Genomic DNA, 20057 nt, shown 5'->3' with positions numbered 1-20057 from the left:
CTGTTTCTATTACATTATGCAAGTCTTGTTATCTCTTTATCTCCATTCATCCCCCATTGTTTATCAGATAATCTAAGTCTTTAGTGTATCGCTGCAGTTGGGTGTGGTTCATGATTTCTAAAATCACAGCGAGAATCATCACCGAATTTGGACCGATGAATTAGGTTCAGCATCTCAGCACACAAAGGCAAAACGAATAGATCTGAACAATAAGCATGATATAGTGTTAGAAGATAGGTACTGAGCAAAAAAGGAAACATGCACAGGGAGCAGGGTGCCCCCTTGTGCCGTGATGAGCTCTGTTCCACACAAAACCAGCACAATGACATCAGTATCTCGTCATATGTAGCAGGATGTAGTGTGCAGACTGCAGGAGTGGGGGTGGTCCCCAGAGCCTTGGTCCAGGAAGAGTATAGTGGGTTGGGCATGGCTGAATGCAAAGGTCAGGCTCTCTGTGGGGCTGTGGGGGTGGAAAGAGAAGCAGGCGCTGCTGCTAAAGTGGATGTGTCATAGTGAATATGCCACTGCAGTGCTGCATTACCAATGCATGAGCAGCCCAACTGCAACTGTGGACAGCCTTGTGTGGTATGCACTGGAGTGTGGCTTTAGTTTGCTTGGTGTGTGTGTTTTGCACTTGTCACAATGATGATAATGTTATTTGTGAAACTGAACATTTAACAGTTAAAACGTGGAAGTGGGTATGATGTATTACTTTTTATATCATACCATGCCTTTTTGTAAAAAAAAACCCTAGGCTTTTATATTAGTGAGGGGGTGTGCACACATGCATCATGTCTGTGCCTGAGATGTCGTTGCTATGGAGACGAGAGCTGTGCAGAAGGAGAGAGCAAAAGGGGGGCGATGGGGGACTTGTTCAGATAGCACCCTTCCCCCATCTACTCACACACAGATGAACAGTACAGTACACACCCTTGTAACACACACTCATTCACAAGCACACACACAGCTGATGGCTATACAAAGAGCTGCTATGAAATCACGAGTATGAAGTAAATACAGAAGCTAATTCGGCGACTATATCTGGTGGTAGACCTTTAATAATGCAGTGACTACGCCTAGAACACTACTCTTTACGACTTCCGCCCATGCTTCCCCCTCCCCTCACCTACCACTCCCTGTTCCCTCTTCCCTTTTGATCCCACTGCTCTCTGTGCTTCCTTACTGTTTCTCCTTTAACTTTATCACGTGATAGGTAAACCTCACACAGACAATCAGGTTAACAGGTGCACATGTATTTAATCACTAGATTTATTATGCACAGCTCCCTGTTCAGGGAGCAAATACTGTGTGTTTTTCTTAACCATTTATTTATTCATGATTAATTATTCAGCAAATTCAATTATCATATCCTTAGGAAATGTGACTTTAATCAATGCATACAGAGTTCAGGAATAAAACGTAAAATACTGTCTTTGTGAGGATTTTGTGAATTTAGACAGTTAAAACTTTATCAATTAAAGAAGCACACATTTATCTGTCTCTGTGTGCAAGTGTTTGTAAATTATGATGAACTGTTTCTGAATACAGAGCTATTAATAGATTAATTGACCCCTCTGCAGATGCTTCACAGAGGAGCAGTATCTGGAATAGAAAGAGGAGATGATGTGTGTTCGACCTCTTTCCTATCAGGGTTTCCTCCACATGGCGTAGTGGGCATGCTCAGATTCTGATATAATTCATACACTGTATGTGTGCAGCACTAGGTTCACTTTGTGTATTATTAAGGGTATGACTGGTAGTTGTACAGATATTACACGTTTAAATGTTTTTTTTTAATTTTTTTATTGAACCTAAAAAATAAGGTCACAGTGTCAGTAGGTAAAATGTGTGCTTTTTAAAAGATAAATTCTCTTTACAGTTCTGAGCGTATCAGTGCCCCACTAGTCTCACGATGATTTTATGAAAAAGATAATCCAGACTGAAGCCGTCTAAGGTCTGCACAGCATAAACAGTGACCTACAAATAAACTATGAATCATTGAATTTCATCATGGGCTGTCTGGGTTTGATGGGCCATGCGGTCTTTGTGTGTCTGTACATCTGTGTGTGTCTGAAATGAATGCAAGCGTAGATCATTTACATGCATACAATCTGACACACACACACACACACACACACACACACACACACACAGATGTACAGTGTCCTTGTATATAGTTCACACCATACATTATGAAAATTGAGCACACAGGTCATCCTTTGTGAGCTGTTATTATTATTATTATTGCATTTTGAGGTTGGCTCAGTGTGCAATGGTTATTAATATTTTCAAATCATGTTTCCCATGGAATGGAAATAGGACAGGAGTTTCTGAATCCATGGCTTAATCCTGGGATTACAAACAAGGGAATGTTCATAAGCTCATGACTACAGTCTTTGTAGAAATATAGAGAAAAACTAAAATACACCGAAATATACCACAGCACATGGATGCCCCCTCTGTGTGATGTGCAGGATCCCCTTTATCTATTCATTGCCCTCAAGGCTGACAGAAAAAAAGGGAAAGGATAAGATAAAAAAGAATCAAAAGAAGAATGGAGTGATGTGGGAACAGTGAGAAGAAAATGTATTATTAATTTGTAAATGTTTGGGCCAATGTACAGCATTATTTTGCACTTAAGTTTATTATGAATGAAACCATCATTTGTGTCAGTGTGTGTGTGTGTGTGTGTATAGACAGCCACACATCGGGACAGACTTTACATACAGGACATGTTTTGTCATGCTGTCCTTGGTCCTGAAATGCCACTTCAAGCTCTCTTTGTCGAGTTAGGCTGTTCAGCGGCACATATAATATCAGTAATGTTGGTGTTAAGTAATGGCTGCTTAAGAGGGGGCAACATTACATTTTCACTGCTGCCTGCAAATTGTTAATGTCCCCACGTGGCGCCGCTGTTGATCCATCCGAGAAAGCTCTACTGCTTATTACAACTAGGCCCCTCCCGTTTACAGGCGACTGGAACATTTCATCCGTCTTTGTTATAAAGAGAGGACGGTGGAACAAGCAGAATTTCTCAATCATCTCCAAAGCTCACTCCGGCTGATATCTTCCAATATTTGACCGTGCTTGGAAGCCCGATTTATTCTGTGTTCATATAGGACACAAATATGTCTTCACCTTGTCGATGGAGGTATTTCTGGATATATCTAGGGCTTTTTCTACTGGATTGTTACTGGGAAACGGTGTCTGGGCAGCTCTCCTATTCGGTCTCGGAGGAGGTAAACCCGGGGACTCCTGTTGGAAATATCGCGAAGGACCTAAGCCTTAATTCACAGGACTTGGAACTCCGTATGTTTCAAATTGTTACTGGATCAAAGAGAAAATTCTTCGAGGTAAATCTAAAAACTGGTGTTCTGTATGTCAGTGAAAGGATAGATAGAGAGGAGCTTTGCGCAGAGGAAGTTAAATGCTCAGTGAGTGTAGAAGCGGTGATAAATAACCCGTTGAAGCTTTACCGTATTGATGTAGACATTTTAGATGTAAATGACAATATTCCATTGTTTACTACTAAAGTGCAAAATTTGTATATCGCAGAGAGCACTCTACCAGGCGTGAAATTTGCATTATCTGAAGCAACGGATGCAGATGTGGGAAGAAACGGAGTCAGTACTTACAAATTAAGCCAAAATGAGCATTTTTCTTTGGCAGTGCACAAAGCAGGTGACAGTGTGTCTGCTGAGTTAGTGTTGCAGAAAGCTTTAGACCGAGAGAAGCAGCCTGTGATCACGATGACACTGACCGCTTTAGATGGAGGAAGCCCTCCGAAATCAGGGAACTCGCAGCTCGTTGTCACTGTTTTAGACATTAATGATAACATTCCGATATTCAGCGAAGCGTTGTATAAGACAAAAATTCCCGAAAACACGCCAATTGGTACAATAGTAATGGCTGTGAACGCCACCGATGCAGACGAGGGCCTGAACAGTGAGATTGTATATTCATTGAGAAGCAAAGATCAAGATCACGTACTCGATATCTTTGAAATTGAAAAGCAAACAGGTGTCATTAAGGTAAAAGGAAATATAGACTTTGAAGAAAAAAAAGCATTTGAGATACGTGTAGAGGCCCGTGATAAAGGCCAGCCCCCGATGTCTGCTCACTGTAAGGTGCTGGTAGAAGTGATAGACATAAATGATAACGCTCCTGAGATCACTGTGACGTCTCTGCATACCACAGTGAAAGAGGACGCTAGTGTAGGCACCGTAGTTGCTCTAGTATCAGTCCTCGATAAGGATGGTGGAAAAAACGGTGAGGTAAACATTCAAATTAAAAATGAAGTTCCCCTCAAACTGGAAACAAACTACAAAAATTATTATTCTTTGTTGGTTGACGGGCCGCTGGACAGAGAGAGTGTCTCTAACTACAAAGTCACCTTAGTGGCCACAGATAAAGGAACCCCGTCACTGTCCAGCACCAATGTGCTTTCTATTCACGTTTCTGACGTTAATGATAACGCACCACTATTTCCAGAACCACTAATAAATGTATACGTGAAAGAGAACAGTCCAGTGGGAGCAGTTATCAAAACGGTGACAGCAACTGATGCTGACGTTGACCAAAACAGCCAGATGAGCTATTCATTTTTACAAAGTAACAGCAACACGTTATCTACAATGGTGAACATCAACTCAGAGACTGGAGACATAATCAGCCTGCAGTCTTTTAACTATGAGGAGCTAAAAACATTTCAGTTTAAAGTTCAGGCCACAGACTCTGGTGTTCCTCCGCTCAGCAGCAACGTGACTGTGAACGTTTTAATTCTGGATGAAAATGACAATAGTCCAACAATTCTCGCGCCTTATTCTGAGCACGGCTCCGTGAACAGTGAGAGCATCCCCTATTCTGCTGAAGCGGGATACTTTGTGGCAAAGATCAGGGCTGTAGACGCAGACTCTGGATACAATGCGCTGCTTTCTTATCGCCTGTCTGAGCCCAAAGGAAACAACCTCTTCCGGATCGGAACCAGCACCGGAGAAATCAGGACTAAGAGGAGAATGAGTGACAATGACCTGAAAGCTCACCCCTTGGTGGTGTTGGTTTCTGATAGTGGAGAACCCTCCCTGTCAGCTACTGTGTCTATTGATGTGATGGTGGTTGAAAGCACAGCTGACATCCAGACTAATTTCAGACGTGTGCCCATAAAGGAGGAGAGCTTCTCTGATTTAAACCTGTATCTGCTGATCGCCATTGTGTCGGTGTCAGTGATCTTTCTGCTGAGCCTCATCAGTTTAATAGCTGTCAAATGCCACAGGACAGACGGCGATTTCAGCAGGTACAGCGCCCCCATGATCACCACCCACCCTGACGGGAGCTGGTCTTACTCTAAAGCTACTCAGCAGTATGACGTGTGTTTCAGCTCAGACACGCTGAAGAGTGACGTAGTGGTTTTCCCTGCACCGTTTCCACCTGTAGATGCTGAGCTCATCAGTATCAACGGAGGAGACACTTTTACCAGAACTCAGACTTTACCGAATAAAGAAAAGGTAAGAAAATTTTGAAAAAAAACCCAACATGTTTTATTCAGTGTAATATTTCCTTGTCTCAAATATAGAATTATGTATAAATTAAAAAATCTTTTCTTTCTTCTTTTAATGACAATACTGCAGTTAACATACAGTGAAGCCTCTCATGAATTCCTCAGATAAGACTGTGTATGTCGTTGTCCATGGTGCTGAAATATGGGTCACAGTGTTTTGTTACTTCTTGTTAGCTGTTTACGGTTTTGAATGTTCATGAGAATGGATGTGATGTATCTGTTCTGTCTGGTGAATGCAGTTATTTCAAATGACCACATGGGGACATTGTAGACCATAACATTTTGATGCTGCGCTTGGTTGCTCAGACTCCTCCCAGATTCAGAGGAGGATGCTTCTCGGTGCTTTGTGACAAAGAGACGCAGTGCAAGATTGGATTATGTGGACAGAATTTTGTCTATTTTTCTATCGCGTAAAAAGCAAGGACGCTGGATTTTTGGACTTAGCCTTCATCTTAAATAATTAGACGGGATTACGGGGAACATCATCCATATGCTCTGTTCACACTTGTTAAAAATATGTCGACGCGGAGGATACGGAGCCCTTTTGGGATTTGTGTAGTCGTTGTTCTGTTGGATTGTTGCTGGGAAGCTGTGTCTGGGCAGCTCTCATACTCTGTGTCCGAGGAGGTAAACCCGGGGACTTCTGTGGGAAACATCGCTAAAGATCTAAACGTCAATGTTCAAGACTTAGAGTCTCGTATGTTTCAGATCGTTAGCGGTTCAAAGAAAAAATATTTCGATGTAAATCTGAAAACTGGTGTTCTTTATGTCAATGAAAGAATAGACCGAGAAGAGCTCTGCGCGAAGGCGACAAAATGTACCGTCAATGTAGAGGCCGTGATCAACAATCCACTGAAGCTTTACCGTTTGGAGATTAATATTCTCGACATAAATGATAATGCACCATATTTCCCAGAGAATTTGCAGTCTCTTAACATTGCTGAAAGTACTGTGCCAGGAGGGACATTTGGATTTATCGGAGCGTCAGATCTCGATGTTGGTAAGAATAGTGTTAGTACATACAAGCTAAGTCCAAATGAATATTTTTCTTTAGAGCTTCACAAAGGGGGAGATAGTGTGTCTGCGCAACTCGTGCTTCAAAAAGCTTTAGACCGAGAAAAACAAGCTGTTATAGAGCTCACAGTGACTGCTGTCGACGGCGGAAATCCACCCAAATCAGGGACATCACAAATCATAATAAATGTTCTAGACAATAACGACAACGCTCCGATTTTCAGCAGTTCTTTATACAAAGCACGCATTTCTGAGAACATACCGATTGGTAAAACTGTAATAGTTCTGAATGCAACAGACGCAGATGAAGGTCTAAACGCTGAAACAGAGTATTCGTTGAGAGGTAAAGGCCAGGATCATGTGATAGATTTATTTGAAATTGACTCCAAAACGGGGGCAATTTTAGTCAAAGGTAAGATCGACTATGAAGAAAATCCTGCGTTTGAGATTCACGCACAGGCCAGTGACAAAGGCCAGCCTCCGATGTCTGTCGATTGTAAAGTGCTGGTAGAAGTGGTGGACCTGAACGACAACGCTCCTGAGATCACTGTGACCTCACTACTGAACACAGTGAAGGAGGACGCTGAAGTAGGTACTGCTATAGCACTTGTCTCTGTACTGGACAGAGACGGTGGGAAAAACGGTGTAGTTAAAGCTGTGATTGCAAATAATGTCCCCTTTAAACTAGACACGAATTACAAAAACTATTATTCGTTAGTAGTTAATGGTCCGATTGATAGAGAAACTACGGCCCAGTACAACGTCACTATTATAGCAAGCGATGAAGGGACTCCACCTCTCTCCAGCACCAGCGTCTTGACTGTTCATGTTTCTGATGTCAATGACAATCCGCCTCGATTCTCGGAGCAGCTCGTTAACATTTATGTAAAGGAGAACAGTCCAGTAGGAGCAGTTATTAAAACAGTGACTGCAGCTGATGCCGATATCGATCAAAATGGTCAGGTGAGCTATTCATTTTTAAACAGTGATGCTAACTCATTACCGTTATCTACAATGGTGAACATCAACTCAGAGACTGGAGACATAATCAGCCTGCAGTCTTTTAACTACGAGGAGTTAAAAACGTTTCAGTTTAAAGTTCAGGCCACAGACTCTGGTGTTCCTCCGCTCAGCAGCAACGTGACTGTGAATGTTTTAATTCTGGATGAAAATGACAATAATCCAACAATTCTCGCGCCTTATTCTGAGCACGGCTCCGTGAACAGTGAGAGCATCCCCTATTCTGCTGAAGCGGGATACTTTGTGGCAAAGATCAGGGCTGTAGACGCAGACTCTGGATACAATGCGCTGCTTTCTTATCGCCTGTCTGAGCCCAAAGGAAACAACCTCTTCCGGATCGGAACCAGCACCGGAGAAATCAGGACTAAGAGGAGAATGAGTGACAATGACCTGAAAGCTCACCCCTTGGTGGTGTTGGTTTCTGATAGTGGAGAACCCTCCCTGTCAGCTACTGTGTCTATTGATGTGATGGTGGTTGAAAGCACAGCTGACATCCAGACTAATTTCAGACGTGTGCCCATAAAGGAGGAGAGCTTCTCTGATTTAAACCTGTATCTGCTGATCGCCATTGTGTCGGTGTCAGTGATCTTTCTGCTGAGCCTCATCAGTTTAATAGCTGTCAAATGCCACAGGACAGACGGCGATTTCAGCAGGTACAGCGCCCCCATGATCACCACCCACCCTGACGGGAGCTGGTCTTACTCTAAAGCTACTCAGCAGTATGACGTGTGTTTCAGCTCAGACACGCTGAAGAGTGACGTAGTGGTTTTCCCCGCACCGTTTCCACCTGTAGATGCTGAGCTCATCAGTATTAACGGAGGAGACACTTTTACACGGACTCAGACGTTGCCGAACAAAGAAAAGGTAAGAGAAGTGTGAACTGTCACAGCCAAGAACTGAGGCTAATAAACACGGCCCCATTTTTTGTTCCTCGCATAATAAGTTCATTTACTTCGTGGTAACTTTATAAAATGTCTTCATAAATGTATGTATGCCTTTGTGTCTAAATATAAAGTTACAAATAAGCAAGTGTTGACAGTATTTGTCAGACAGTGTATGCAGACAGTGTATGTCCTTGTCCATGGTGCTGAAATCAGCAGCACGGTCTGTTGTGTATGGGCCGAAGAGTGCAAAGCAAAATAATTTTCAGTGGGAAACATAGGGCCTTTTCGTCTATATATATTTGGATTTTATCGCAAATATATTTATGTACTGATGAAATACACAACGCCATTTTTTTCTTTTAGAAAATCTAGGAAAATAAAGCAATTTTACGTGCCATAGTTTCAGTTTTTTATGTTTAGTTTTAGTCTTTCTCGGCATATCAATAACAGATGACAGCCTATTGGCATGGTTAACAACAGAAAATAGAAAAAGAGAGGGGGTGGAAAATGACAGAGAATTACAGAGTTGAACATATTTATGCTTGTTGTTAGGACATGTCTCTCTTTCAACTGAAGTTAGTCTATTGCATTGTTGTTGTGAGAGGTTGAATGCAGTCATGTAACTTGACCACATGGGGACACTGTAGACCATGGCATCTGGACGTTATTTCAAGAGGCACGAAACTCCTCCCAGAAATAGAGGATGATGATGATGCTTCTCTGGGCTTTGTTACAGAGGGACGCAGGGCGAGAGAGACAAGGGTGAAAAACATTGTTCAGCTGGTTGATGAAAATGCAAGAAACTGGAATGGTGTACTTGACATTCAATAATACTGTTTGACGGGAGTGGCTGGACTGGGATCTATGCACTTATCGGGTTGGATATAATGATGTATTTCTCAAGCAGAACGAACCTTTTTCGGATATATCTTGTGGCCGTGTCGCTGAATTACTGCTGGGAAGCGGTGTCTGCACAGCTCTCGTATTCCGTACCAGAGGAGGTAAACCCGGGGACTTCTGTTGGAAATATCGCGAAGGATCTAAATTTAAATGTCCAAGAATTAGAGTCGCGTATGTTTCAGATTGTTAGTGGTTCAAATAGAAAATATTTCGATGTAAATCTGAAAACGGGTGTTCTTTATGTCAATGAAAGAATAGACCGGGAAGAGCTTTGTACGAAGGCGACAAAATGTACCGTCAATGTAGAGGCCGTGATCAACAATCCACTGAAGCTTTACCGTTTAGAGATCAGTATAATAGATATAAATGATAACGCACCCATTTTCTCTGAACAATTGCAGTCACTTGATATTGCAGAAAATACTTTACCAGGAGTGAAATTTGGACTGATAGAGGCATCGGATTTAGATGTTGGAAAGAACGGTGTGAATACATACAAGCTTAGTAACAATGACTATTTTTCTTTAGAAATTCACAAAGGGGGAGATAGCGTGTCTGCCGAGTTAGTGCTGAGAAAGTCTTTAGATCGCGAGCACGACTCTGTTATAAAACTCACACTGACTGCAGTAGATGGAGGAAATCCATCCAAGTCGGGGACGTCACAAATTATTATAAACGTTTTGGATACTAACGATAACCATCCCGTTTTCAGTAGATCTTTATACAAAATTCAAATTTTTGAAAACTTACCGACAGGGTCTACAGTGATCATTCTGAATGCAACAGACGCAGATTATGGTTTAAACAGTGAAATCGAATATTCATTAAGAAAAAAAGGTCAGGATCGAGTTTTAGATTTATTTCAAATTGACTCCAAAACGGGGGCAATTTTAATCAAAGGTAAGATCGACTATGAAGAAAATCCTGCGTTTGAGATTCACGCACAGGCCAGTGACAAAGGCCAGCCTCCGATGTCTGCTCATTGTAAAGTGCTGGTAGAAGTGGTGGACCTGAACGACAACGCTCCTGAGATCACTGTGACGTCACTACTGAACACAGTGAAGGAGGACGCTGAAGTAGGTACTGCTATAGCACTTGTCTCTGTACTGGACAGAGACGGTGGGAAAAACGGTGTAGTTAAAGCTGTAATTGCAAATGATGTCCCCTTTAAACTAGACACGAATTACAAAAACTATTATTCGTTAGTAGTTAATGGTCCGATTGATAGAGAAACTACGGCCCAGTACAATGTCACTATTATAGCAAGCGATGAAGGGACTCCACCTCTCTCCAGCACCAGCGTCTTGACTGTTCATGTTTCTGATGTCAATGACAATCCGCCTCGATTCTCGGAGCAGCTCGTTAACATTTATGTAAAGGAGAACAGTCCAGTAGGAGCAGTTATTAAAACAGTTACTGCAGCTGATGCCGATATCGATCAAAATGGTCAGGTGAGCTATTCATTTTTAAACAGTGATGCTAACTCATTACCGTTATCTACAATGGTGAACATCAACTCAGAGACTGGAGATATAATCAGCCTGCAGTCTTTTAACTACGAGGGGTTAAAAACGTTTCAGTTTAAAGTTCAGGCCACAGACTCTGGTGTTCCTCCGCTCAGCAGCAACGTGACTGTGAACGTTTTAATTCTGGATGAAAATGACAATAATCCAACAATTCTCGCGCCTTATTCTGAGCACGGCTCTGTGAACAGTGAGAGCATCCCCTATTCTGCTGAAGCGGGATACTTTGTGGCAAAGATCAGAGCTGTAGACGCAGACTCTGGATACAATGCGCTGCTTTCTTATCGCCTGTCTGAGCCCAAAGGAAACAACCTTTTCCGGATCGGAACCAGCACCGGAGAAATCAGGACTAAGAGGAGAATGAGTGACAATGACCTGAAAGCTCACCCCTTGGTGGTGTTGGTTTCTGATAGTGGAGAACCCTCCCTGTCAGCTACTGTGTCTATTGATGTGATGGTGGTTGAAAGCACAGCTGACATCCAGACTCCGTTCAGACGTGTGCCCATAAAGGAGGAGAGCTTCTCTGATTTAAACCTGTATCTGCTGATTGCCATTGTGTCGGTGTCAGTGATCTTTCTGCTGAGCCTCATCAGTTTAATAGCTGTCAAATGCCACAGGACAGACAGCAATTTCAGCAGGTACAGCGCCCCCATGATCACCACCCACCCTGACGGGAGCTGGTCTTACTCTAAAGCTACTCAGCAGTATGACGTGTGTTTCAGCTCAGACACGCTGAAGAGTGACGTAGTGGTTTTCCCCGCACCGTTTCCACCTGTAGATGCTGAGCTCATCAGTATTAATGGAGGAGACACTTTTACACGGACTCAGACTTTACCCAACAAAGAAAAGGTAAGACGGCATTAGACATGTCATAATCATGTCGATAATCACGTAGGAATTGATTTAGTACTTTGAGTAGTTTTCAAAGAGCTTTGTGCCATGTACGTATCTACTAAATGATAGATCGACTTTTCTTCTGCTTCTTTCTTCTTATTCTCGACTGTTCAGAATTCGTGTGTATGCTGATGTAAGCCTGTTTGAGTTTTGCTGATTTGCTTGTGAACGTGTACGTCGCTATCCGTGGTCCTGAATGCACGCTTCTGTTGGCGTGTTGTTTTTAAACGACAGAACAGACAAAATGTGCTAATTAATAAGAAAAAATACTTTGTGCAACTCAACTATGAATAAAGACTGTTTTCTCTGTCTAAAACTTTCCTGAAGCATAATTCTGTAGATGCTATCTCCTTTATGTTGTTACTAGAGAGAAGTGTTCATTCTGACTAAGTCCGTAGGTATTCCAATTTTTACCGACGTTGCATCGTGTGCGCGGTTTTCAATTAAAAATTTCAGCCCCCGATGCCTGTTGGTTTCTCACTAATATTCACTACTGTGAGATGTCCCTCAGAAAACGAGGGAATTATCGTTTACATCAAGAATATAATTTCATGCCGGTACAACTTTAATGGTCGTAAGCACGCTTCCTACGATGAGGCGAGCATTTGTGTTCATTGCCGCCAGAGTTTCTTCTCGATCCTATTTCTCTCATTGACGTAAAAAAAGGACAACAGATCTTAGGTTTACCTCGAAATTTTTTCTCTTGATCGCGACACGATTGAAAACATGGGCGGACTCCAAATCCTGGACATTGCGATGTTCAGATCTTTAGCGACATTTCCGACAACAGTCCCCAGATTAACCTCCTCTGAGACGGAGTAAGAGAGCTGCCCAGACACCGCTTTCCAGTAACAACCCAGCAGCACGAACACAGAAGAATATCCAGCACGGAGCTCGTTCTGTCGGGTAAATGCATTATTCCATACATCGAGCCGGACAGCTTGCACACAAGTCCGTTGAATACGGTTTCGAAAAAAAAAAAAAAAAAAAAAAAAAAAAAAAAAAAAAAAAAAAAAAAAAAACAGCAACCACGAGTTAATATCAAGGAAGGACAAATCATCCCAACCAAATATTTAGTCATTTCACGACCAAACAAGACTACCGTTCTTTGTCGTCCGACCTCTCTTTGTATCCAAAGTCCCCACAGATGACATCATCCGCTGAATCTGGGAGGAGCCGCGAGCAACCAAAGATAAGTTTTAAAGTATGGTCTAGCGTGTCCCCATGTGGACCCAACTGATACCTACTCTACATCAAAACATAGTAGGAACATTTGAATTTTCCTTAGACATAATTAATGCCCATGGTAAACATGTCAAGAACTTCAGCCGCACAAATACTAAAGGTCACCAATGATGTGTCTAGTGTTTATTTAAATTAATAGCCTCTTTTCGAAATTAAAACAATGTTCAAGCAAAGCCTTAGAAGTGACAATTTATTGGCGTGGACATACATTCACCCACTACTTTTTTTTAAAAAGCAAGTCGTAACCTCAAAACAAAACAAAATAATTTGAACAACAATTTATAATTTCTTAAAATTTTCACCTGGGCATTGCACGTAATATGTGGGAACAGTTTACAACTCAAACCCATGTTTCATTAGGCACACATCTTCAAATGTGTCAAGATTGCCAATTGGCAGTCGACACAGCCCCCCATCATTGTATTCATAAACTCTCAGTTCCACACCACGGATAGCGACCCTGTAGGACAGGTACAGGTGCAAGCTACAGTTTTACAAGATGCTAACTGACAAAGTCCAGTGACATAGTAAAGTAAGTTAGGCATCCTATTGTTGCCCACGTTATTAAATTAAACGGAGAGTCAGCATAATACAATGACGGCTATTGACACTGCCACACACACAGCTATTAAACGTAAATAAAGCCGCACATTATAGTAACGAAATTGTATTCCAACAAAGTTTCACAAAGGACTGTTATGAACTCATTCTCTTACCTTTTCTTTGTTTGGCAAAGTTCTGAGTCCGGTAAAGTGTCCTCCCTCCGTAATACTGATGAGACTCAGCATCTGCAGGTGGAACGGTTGCGGGGAAAACCACTACGTCACTCTTTCAACGTGTCTGAGCTGAAACACACGTCATACTGCTGGTAGCTTTAGGTAAGACCAGCTCCCGTCAGGGTGGGTGGTGATCATGGGGGCGCTGTACCTGCTGAAATCGCGTCTGTCCTGTGGCATTTGACAGCTATTAAACTGATGAGGCTCAGCAGAAAGATCACTGACACCGACACAATGGCGATCAGCAGATACAGGTTTAAACAGAGAAGCTCTCCTCTCTTTATGGGAATGACGACAGAAATCTGAATGTTCTGGATGTCGCGTGGCTTTCAAACCACCATCAACAATAGACACAGTAGCTGGACAGGGAGGGTTTCTCCACTCAGAAACCAAACCACCAAGGGTGAGCTTTCAGGTCATTGGTCACTCATTCTCCTCTTAGTCCTGATTTCTCCGGTGCGGGTTCCGATCCGGAAGAGGTTGTTTTCCTTTAGGTTCAGACAGGTCAAGAAGAAGCAGCGCATTGTATCCAGAGTCTGCGTTACACAGCCCTGATCTTTGCCAAAGTATCCGCTTCAGCAGAATAGGGAGCCTGCTCTCGCTGTTCACGGAGCCGTGCTCAGAATAAGGCGCGAGAATGTTGGATTATTGTCATTTCATCCAAGAATTAAAACGTTCACAGTCACGTTGCTGCTGAGCGAGGAACACAGAGTCTGTGGCTGAACTTTGAATGAAACGTTTTAACTCTCGTAGTTAAAAGACGCAGACTGAGTGATCTCCCAGTCTCTGAGTTGATGTTACCATAGTGGAACATAGCACTAAATTACTGTTACTTCGATATTGAATAGCCACCTGGGCATTCTGATCAATGTCAGCATCTGGTTGCAGATACTGTTTTAGAACAGCTCCAACTGGGCTTTCTCTTTCAAATAAACATTGACCAACAGTCCTCTGAAAATGAGCGAGTTGTCATTAACATGGATATATAAACAGTAATTTTTGCTGGTGCTCGTGAGAGCTGGATTCCTCATCTGCAGCAGTGATGGTGAATTATAATGTGAAGCTTTCCCTCTGTAACTCTCCATCTACTACCAAAGAATAATGTTTTTATAATTTGTTCCAGTTTTAAGGGGTGTCATTTTTAATGTCACAGTGAACGCTCCATTTTACCTCCATCCTGTCTAGGACGACACAAGTGCACAGCAGTACCTATTTTGGCATCCTCTTTTAACACTGTAATTAATGATGTTACAGATCAGGAATATTGTCATTTAAATCCACCACCTCTATTAGTACTTTACACTGTGCTGCCATTGGAGGATAGCCTTTGTCAATGCTTGCACCAGTATCTCAAAGGCTGGATGCTCTTCAAAGTCAAGCTTTCCTTAACTGTAGTAACCCCTGAATGCTCATCAATTGAAATATTCTAAAACATGGTCTTGATCTTTGCGCCCAGTGAAATGAAATCTCTCCGTTTGGTCATCATCAGCGTCTGTCGCTGTTACGTGTATTACTGGTGTACCAAACGCTACATTTTCATGATACTGCTTTTATACAATGGTTTTGGTAAAATATCGGAACGTTATCATTGACGTCTAAGACAATTGATATTATCTGTGATGTTCCGGATTTCGAGGTGTCCCCCATCTACAGCAGTCATGTTAGTTTATACAGCCTGTTTTTTCGTGTCTAAAGGTTTCTGGTGGGACGAGCTCAGCAGACACACTGTCCCTTTGTTGACGACAATGAGAAAGATCATTTTGACTTAGCTTGTACGTACTGATGCATTTTTTCCTACATCGGCATCATAAGCGGAGAGCACGGAAATTTAGTTCCAGGTGTCTATTTCAGCTATTTCAATACTTTGCGAATTCGTACGAAGACGGATAGTTATCATTACATCTAGAATATTTATGTCTAAACGTAAATCTTAAGGGGAGCATTTATGACAGCCCTACACTCACTGTGCATTGCGTTGCCTTCGCGCAGACCCTTCTCTGTCATCCTCCTCACTGACAAAGAGAACACCAGTCTTTAAATTTACCTCGAAATACTGTTCTTTGATCCGGTAACAATCTGAAACTACGAGACCCAGCTCATCGACACTGAGGTTTAGATCCTTGGCTATATTTCCTACAGAAGTCCCGGATTCACCTCTTCTGAAAGGAGTAGGAAAGCGTCGCGGACACCGCTTCCAGTAACAATCCAGCAGAACAAATAAAAGTATCCACCACAGGACTCCGATTAACAGACGACATAATCCAACTCGACTTGAATTCAGCATAGACGAAATCCAAGTGGTGTCGAGTATTGACGGAAACTGTTTCGTTTTTCTCTTATTATGCACAATGCTGTTTCATGCCCAGCCTCTCGGTGCTTCTGCGGCTCTTGTGTCAAAGCCCAACCAGACATCATCACGCTCTTAGTCTGGGAGGGGCATCTGGATTTAAATAATCTCGTCTCTGTGTTTTAGGGTCACACTGCCCCCCCTACGGCCATTTGGACTAATTACATTACAAGCCATAGGAAACCATTACACAACAATTTCTGTTTAATGATTAACACAAAATTATATTTATATTTTCAACCAAACAACATGCCAAGAGTTTGCCAGGTTTCTGACTTCAGAAAATATGAATTCACTAGTTTTGCTATCTGGTAATATGCAAAGCATGTATATATATGTAAATGAGGGCCGCACAGCTGTTTGCGAGATGTTATGTTTTCCGCCCTTTGCTCAAAGGCAGTCGAGTAACCAATTCGTACAAGTTGATATACCTCAAATGATGTGGGCGTAAACACACAAACGCTCAAAGGCTCATTGTTGTTACGGCACACAAAAGGCTGAAAATAGTATGAAAGTAAATTTAAAGAATAAGAAGTCTTCTATGCAATAGACTGTACGTGTAACACAGCATGGCGCGAACTGATATAAAAAGGTACAAAATGCTACGTTACTTACGTTACTTAACTTTAAGTAGTATGAACTTAACATTACGTATAAAACCATTGCAACACTATACTGCTGGTCTAATCGTATTAGTTTGGTCTCAAATACCATGGACAACGACGATTGCATTGATCAGAGAAAACGTCACAAAATGATTTAAATAGGAGAAAATCAGTTTCACAACAACACGTTTTACATGTGTAAAACATACACACAGATGTGAATGAAGTAGGAACTAATAAACACGAAATACTTGAAGCAAGTAAGTCAGCATTTAGTCACACGCAATATATTAAATTTGTAGGACATTACAAAAGTGCCGCTCTTACCTTTTCTTTTGGGTAAAGTCTGAGTCCGTGTAAAAGTGTCTCCTCCGTTAAACGATGAGCTCAGCATCAGCAGGTGGAAACGGGCGGGGAAAACCACTACTCACTCTTCAGCGTGTCTGAGCTGAAACACACGTCATACTGCTGAGTAGCTTTAGAGTAAGACCAGCTCCCGTCAGGGTGGGTGGTGATCATGGGGGCGCTGTACCTGCTGAAATCGCCGTCTGTCCGTGGCACTTTGACAGCTATTAAACTGATGAGGCTCAGCAGAAAGATCACTGACACCGACACAATGGCGATCAGCAGATACAGGTTTAAATCAGAGAAGCTCTCCTCCTTTGGGCACACGTCTGAAATTAGTCTGGATGTCAGCTGTGCTTTCAACCACCATCACATCAATAGACACAGAGCTGACAGGGAGGGTTCTCCACTATCAGAAACCAACACCACCAAGGGGTGAGCTTTCAGGTCATTGTCACTCATTCTCCTCTTAGTCCGATTTCTCCGTGCTGGTTCCGATCCGGAAGAGGTTGTTTCCTTTGGCTCAGACAGGTAATAAGAAAGCAGCGCATTGTATCCAGAGTCGGTACAGCCCTGATCTTTGCCACAAAGTATCCCCTTCAGAGAATAGGGATGCTCTCACTGTTACGGAGCCGTGCTCAGAATAAGGCGCGAGAATTGTTGGATTATTGTCATTTTCATCCAGAATTAAAACGTTCACAGTCACGTTGCTGGCTGAGCGGAGGAACACCAGAGTCGTGGCCTGAACTTTAAACTGAAACGTTTTTAATCTTCGTAGTTAAAGACTGCAGGCTGATTATGTCTCTCCAGCTCTGAGTTGAGTTCACCATGTAGATAACGGTAATGAGTTAGCATCACTGTTTAAAAATGAATAGCTCACGGACCATTTTGATCGACGTCAGCATCAATTGCTGAAACAGTTTTTTATAATGCCCCTACTGACGTGTTTTCTTTCACATAGACATTGATGATGTTTCTGTGAATAGAGGTTGTTATCATCACATCTGACACGTGAACATTAAAACGCTCGTGCTGGAGAGAGTGGGCTGCCCTCATCAGTAGCAGTGATGCTGACGTTGTATTGAGGTGCGCTCTCTCGTCAAGAGGACGTCCCCACCAACGATAGTAATTTTTATAGTTTGACTCCAATTTAAAAGGACATTATTAGAAATTTTACAGTTAACCATCGTTTTTCCCTCCGTCCTTATCCAAACTGAAACAAGTGCAATGGCGTGCCAATGGACGCGTCCTCTTTCACTGTGTTTAAAGTGACGTGACTGAAATTTCAGGGGCATTGTCATAACATCTAAAACTTCAATCAATTTTTGGCATGTGAGGTGAGAGGAGAAGAAGCTCCGTCACTGGCTTGTACTCGAATCTCAAAAGCATTATTTTCTTCAAAGTCAATATTCTTTTTATTTGTAACAGTTCCAGTTTTTTCATCAATAGCAAACAGATCAGTTTGTTTCCCTCGGCCTACTTCACTGAAGGAATAGGAAACTTTTCCATTTGCGCCTGCGTCTAAATCAGTAGCATTTAGTGTTATTATTGATGTACCTATCTTAGCGTTCTCATACACGCTTGTTTTGTACAGAGTCTGACTGAAAGTTGGTGGCATTATCAACTGTCCAAGACATTTATTGTAATGGCCATAGTGCCTGTTTTAGCAGGTGTTCCTCCATCAATAGCAGTCAGTATCAATCTGACCACAGACTGTTTTTCTCTGTCTAAAACTTTCTGAAGCATTAATTCGACGGTTACACTCTCTCCTTTATGTGTATCGAGAGAGAAGTATTCATTTTGGCTGAGCTTGTAGGTATTTACAGCATTTTTACCGACATCTGCATCATGAGCTGGGTGCAGAGGAAATTTAGTTCCTGCTGCTGTGCTCTCCGTAATGTTCATTAACTGTGACGTTCTTAAAAATGACGGTGAATTATCATTTACATCTAGGATTGTAATTTCAATCCGGTACAGTTTTAATGGATTATTAATAACTGCTTCTACGCTAAGGGAGCATTTGGGCTCGTCGCCGCAGAGTTCCTCTCGATCTATTCTCTCATTGACGTACAGGACACCAGTCTTTAGGTTTACCTCGAAATACTTTCTCTTTGATCCGGCAACGATCTGAAACATGCGGGACTCCAAATCCTGGACATTAATGTTCAGATCTTTAGCGATATTTCCGACAACAGTCCCCAGATTAACCTCCTCTGAGACGGAGTAAGAGAGCTGCCCAGACACTGCTTTCCAGTAACAATCCAGCAGCGCGAACAGGAGATATATCCACACGGAGCTCGGTCTGCTGCTGGTAAATGCATATTCCATACATCGAAAAAAAGGCATAGAAACAGAATCGGTCAAGAATGTCACTAAAATCAACAAATTACACAAAACAACGTTGATTTTTCGGCATATCTGTGATACAATAACAAGATAGCCGTTGCACCGTTCTCTTTCGTCGTCGTTGTCTCTTGTTTCAATCGCCGACAAACATCATCATCCTCTGAATCTGGGAGGAGCCGCGAGCCACCAAATAGAAGTTCAAATGTAATGGTCTACAGCGTCCTCATGTGGACAAGTAGAAAATACGTTCATTATCAAGGCATTGCAAATTTTGCCAGTCCAGACATTCTTCATTTCTACTTGTATATTCAGAGTCAGAACTGCCAATTAATGATTCTTATTCTTGAATCAGATTTTGTCTCTCGTAGTATGACCTATTTTAGAAACAGAGTCAAAACATGACGCTATTGTAGTCAGAGAATAAGCTACTGAAGATATCTCACATCCAAGTACGAGTCACATCCAAGTCAATTCAAACTCCCAGACACACAAGGAAATATTGATTTAAGAAAGAAAGCATAACCAAAGAAAATAAAGAAACTTTGTCTTCAGGTCCACGTTTGTCTCAAAACAACTATAACTATATATATAGAGTTGAAGT

At 42.1% G+C, this 20057-nt stretch overlaps 2 protein-coding genes and 1 pseudogene across 21 annotated transcripts in view; 2 read left to right on the top strand and 1 right to left on the bottom strand.

The window, feature by feature from the left end:
- LOC104937910 (protocadherin alpha-C2) overlaps positions 1 to 20057 on the top strand; it is a 203919-nt gene that overhangs the window by 84538 nt on the left and 99324 nt on the right. The window contains exon 1 of one of the 20 annotated variants that reach the window (XM_027278113.1): positions 3002 to 5504. The exons of 18 other annotated variants lie outside the window; for them this stretch is intronic. In XM_027278113.1, coding sequence (XP_027133914.1) covers positions 3129 to 5504 — 2376 coding nt within the window. In that variant the 5' untranslated portion in view covers positions 3002 to 3128. Of the gene's footprint in view, positions 1 to 3001; positions 5505 to 5954; positions 8456 to 20057 lie in introns of those variants that run through there. One more of the 20 variants, XM_027278090.1, reaches the window with a different exon arrangement.
- On the top strand, positions 9211 to 11762 carry LOC113745767 (protocadherin alpha-8-like). Its single transcript, XM_027278700.1, has one exon. The coding sequence runs from the start codon at positions 9363 to 9365 to the stop codon at positions 11760 to 11762; it is 2400 nt and encodes a 799-aa protein (XP_027134501.1). The 5' UTR covers positions 9211 to 9362.
- On the bottom strand, positions 13472 to 18259 carry LOC113745765 (protocadherin alpha-3-like; annotated as a pseudogene).

The sequence above is a fragment of the Larimichthys crocea genome, chromosome I (genome assembly GCF_000972845.2).
Source record: "Larimichthys crocea isolate SSNF chromosome I, L_crocea_2.0, whole genome shotgun sequence".
Lineage (NCBI taxonomy): Eukaryota > Metazoa > Chordata > Actinopteri > Sciaenidae > Larimichthys > Larimichthys crocea.
The sequence above is the reverse complement of the archived record's forward strand: the minus strand, read 5'-3'. Positions and strand labels throughout refer to the sequence as shown.

Bases quoted from the DNA above. Each gene is read 5' to 3' on its own strand.
- LOC113745767 (XM_027278700.1), top strand. From the start codon at position 9,363: ATGATGTATTTCTCAAGCAGAACGAACCTTTTTCGGATATATCTTGTG.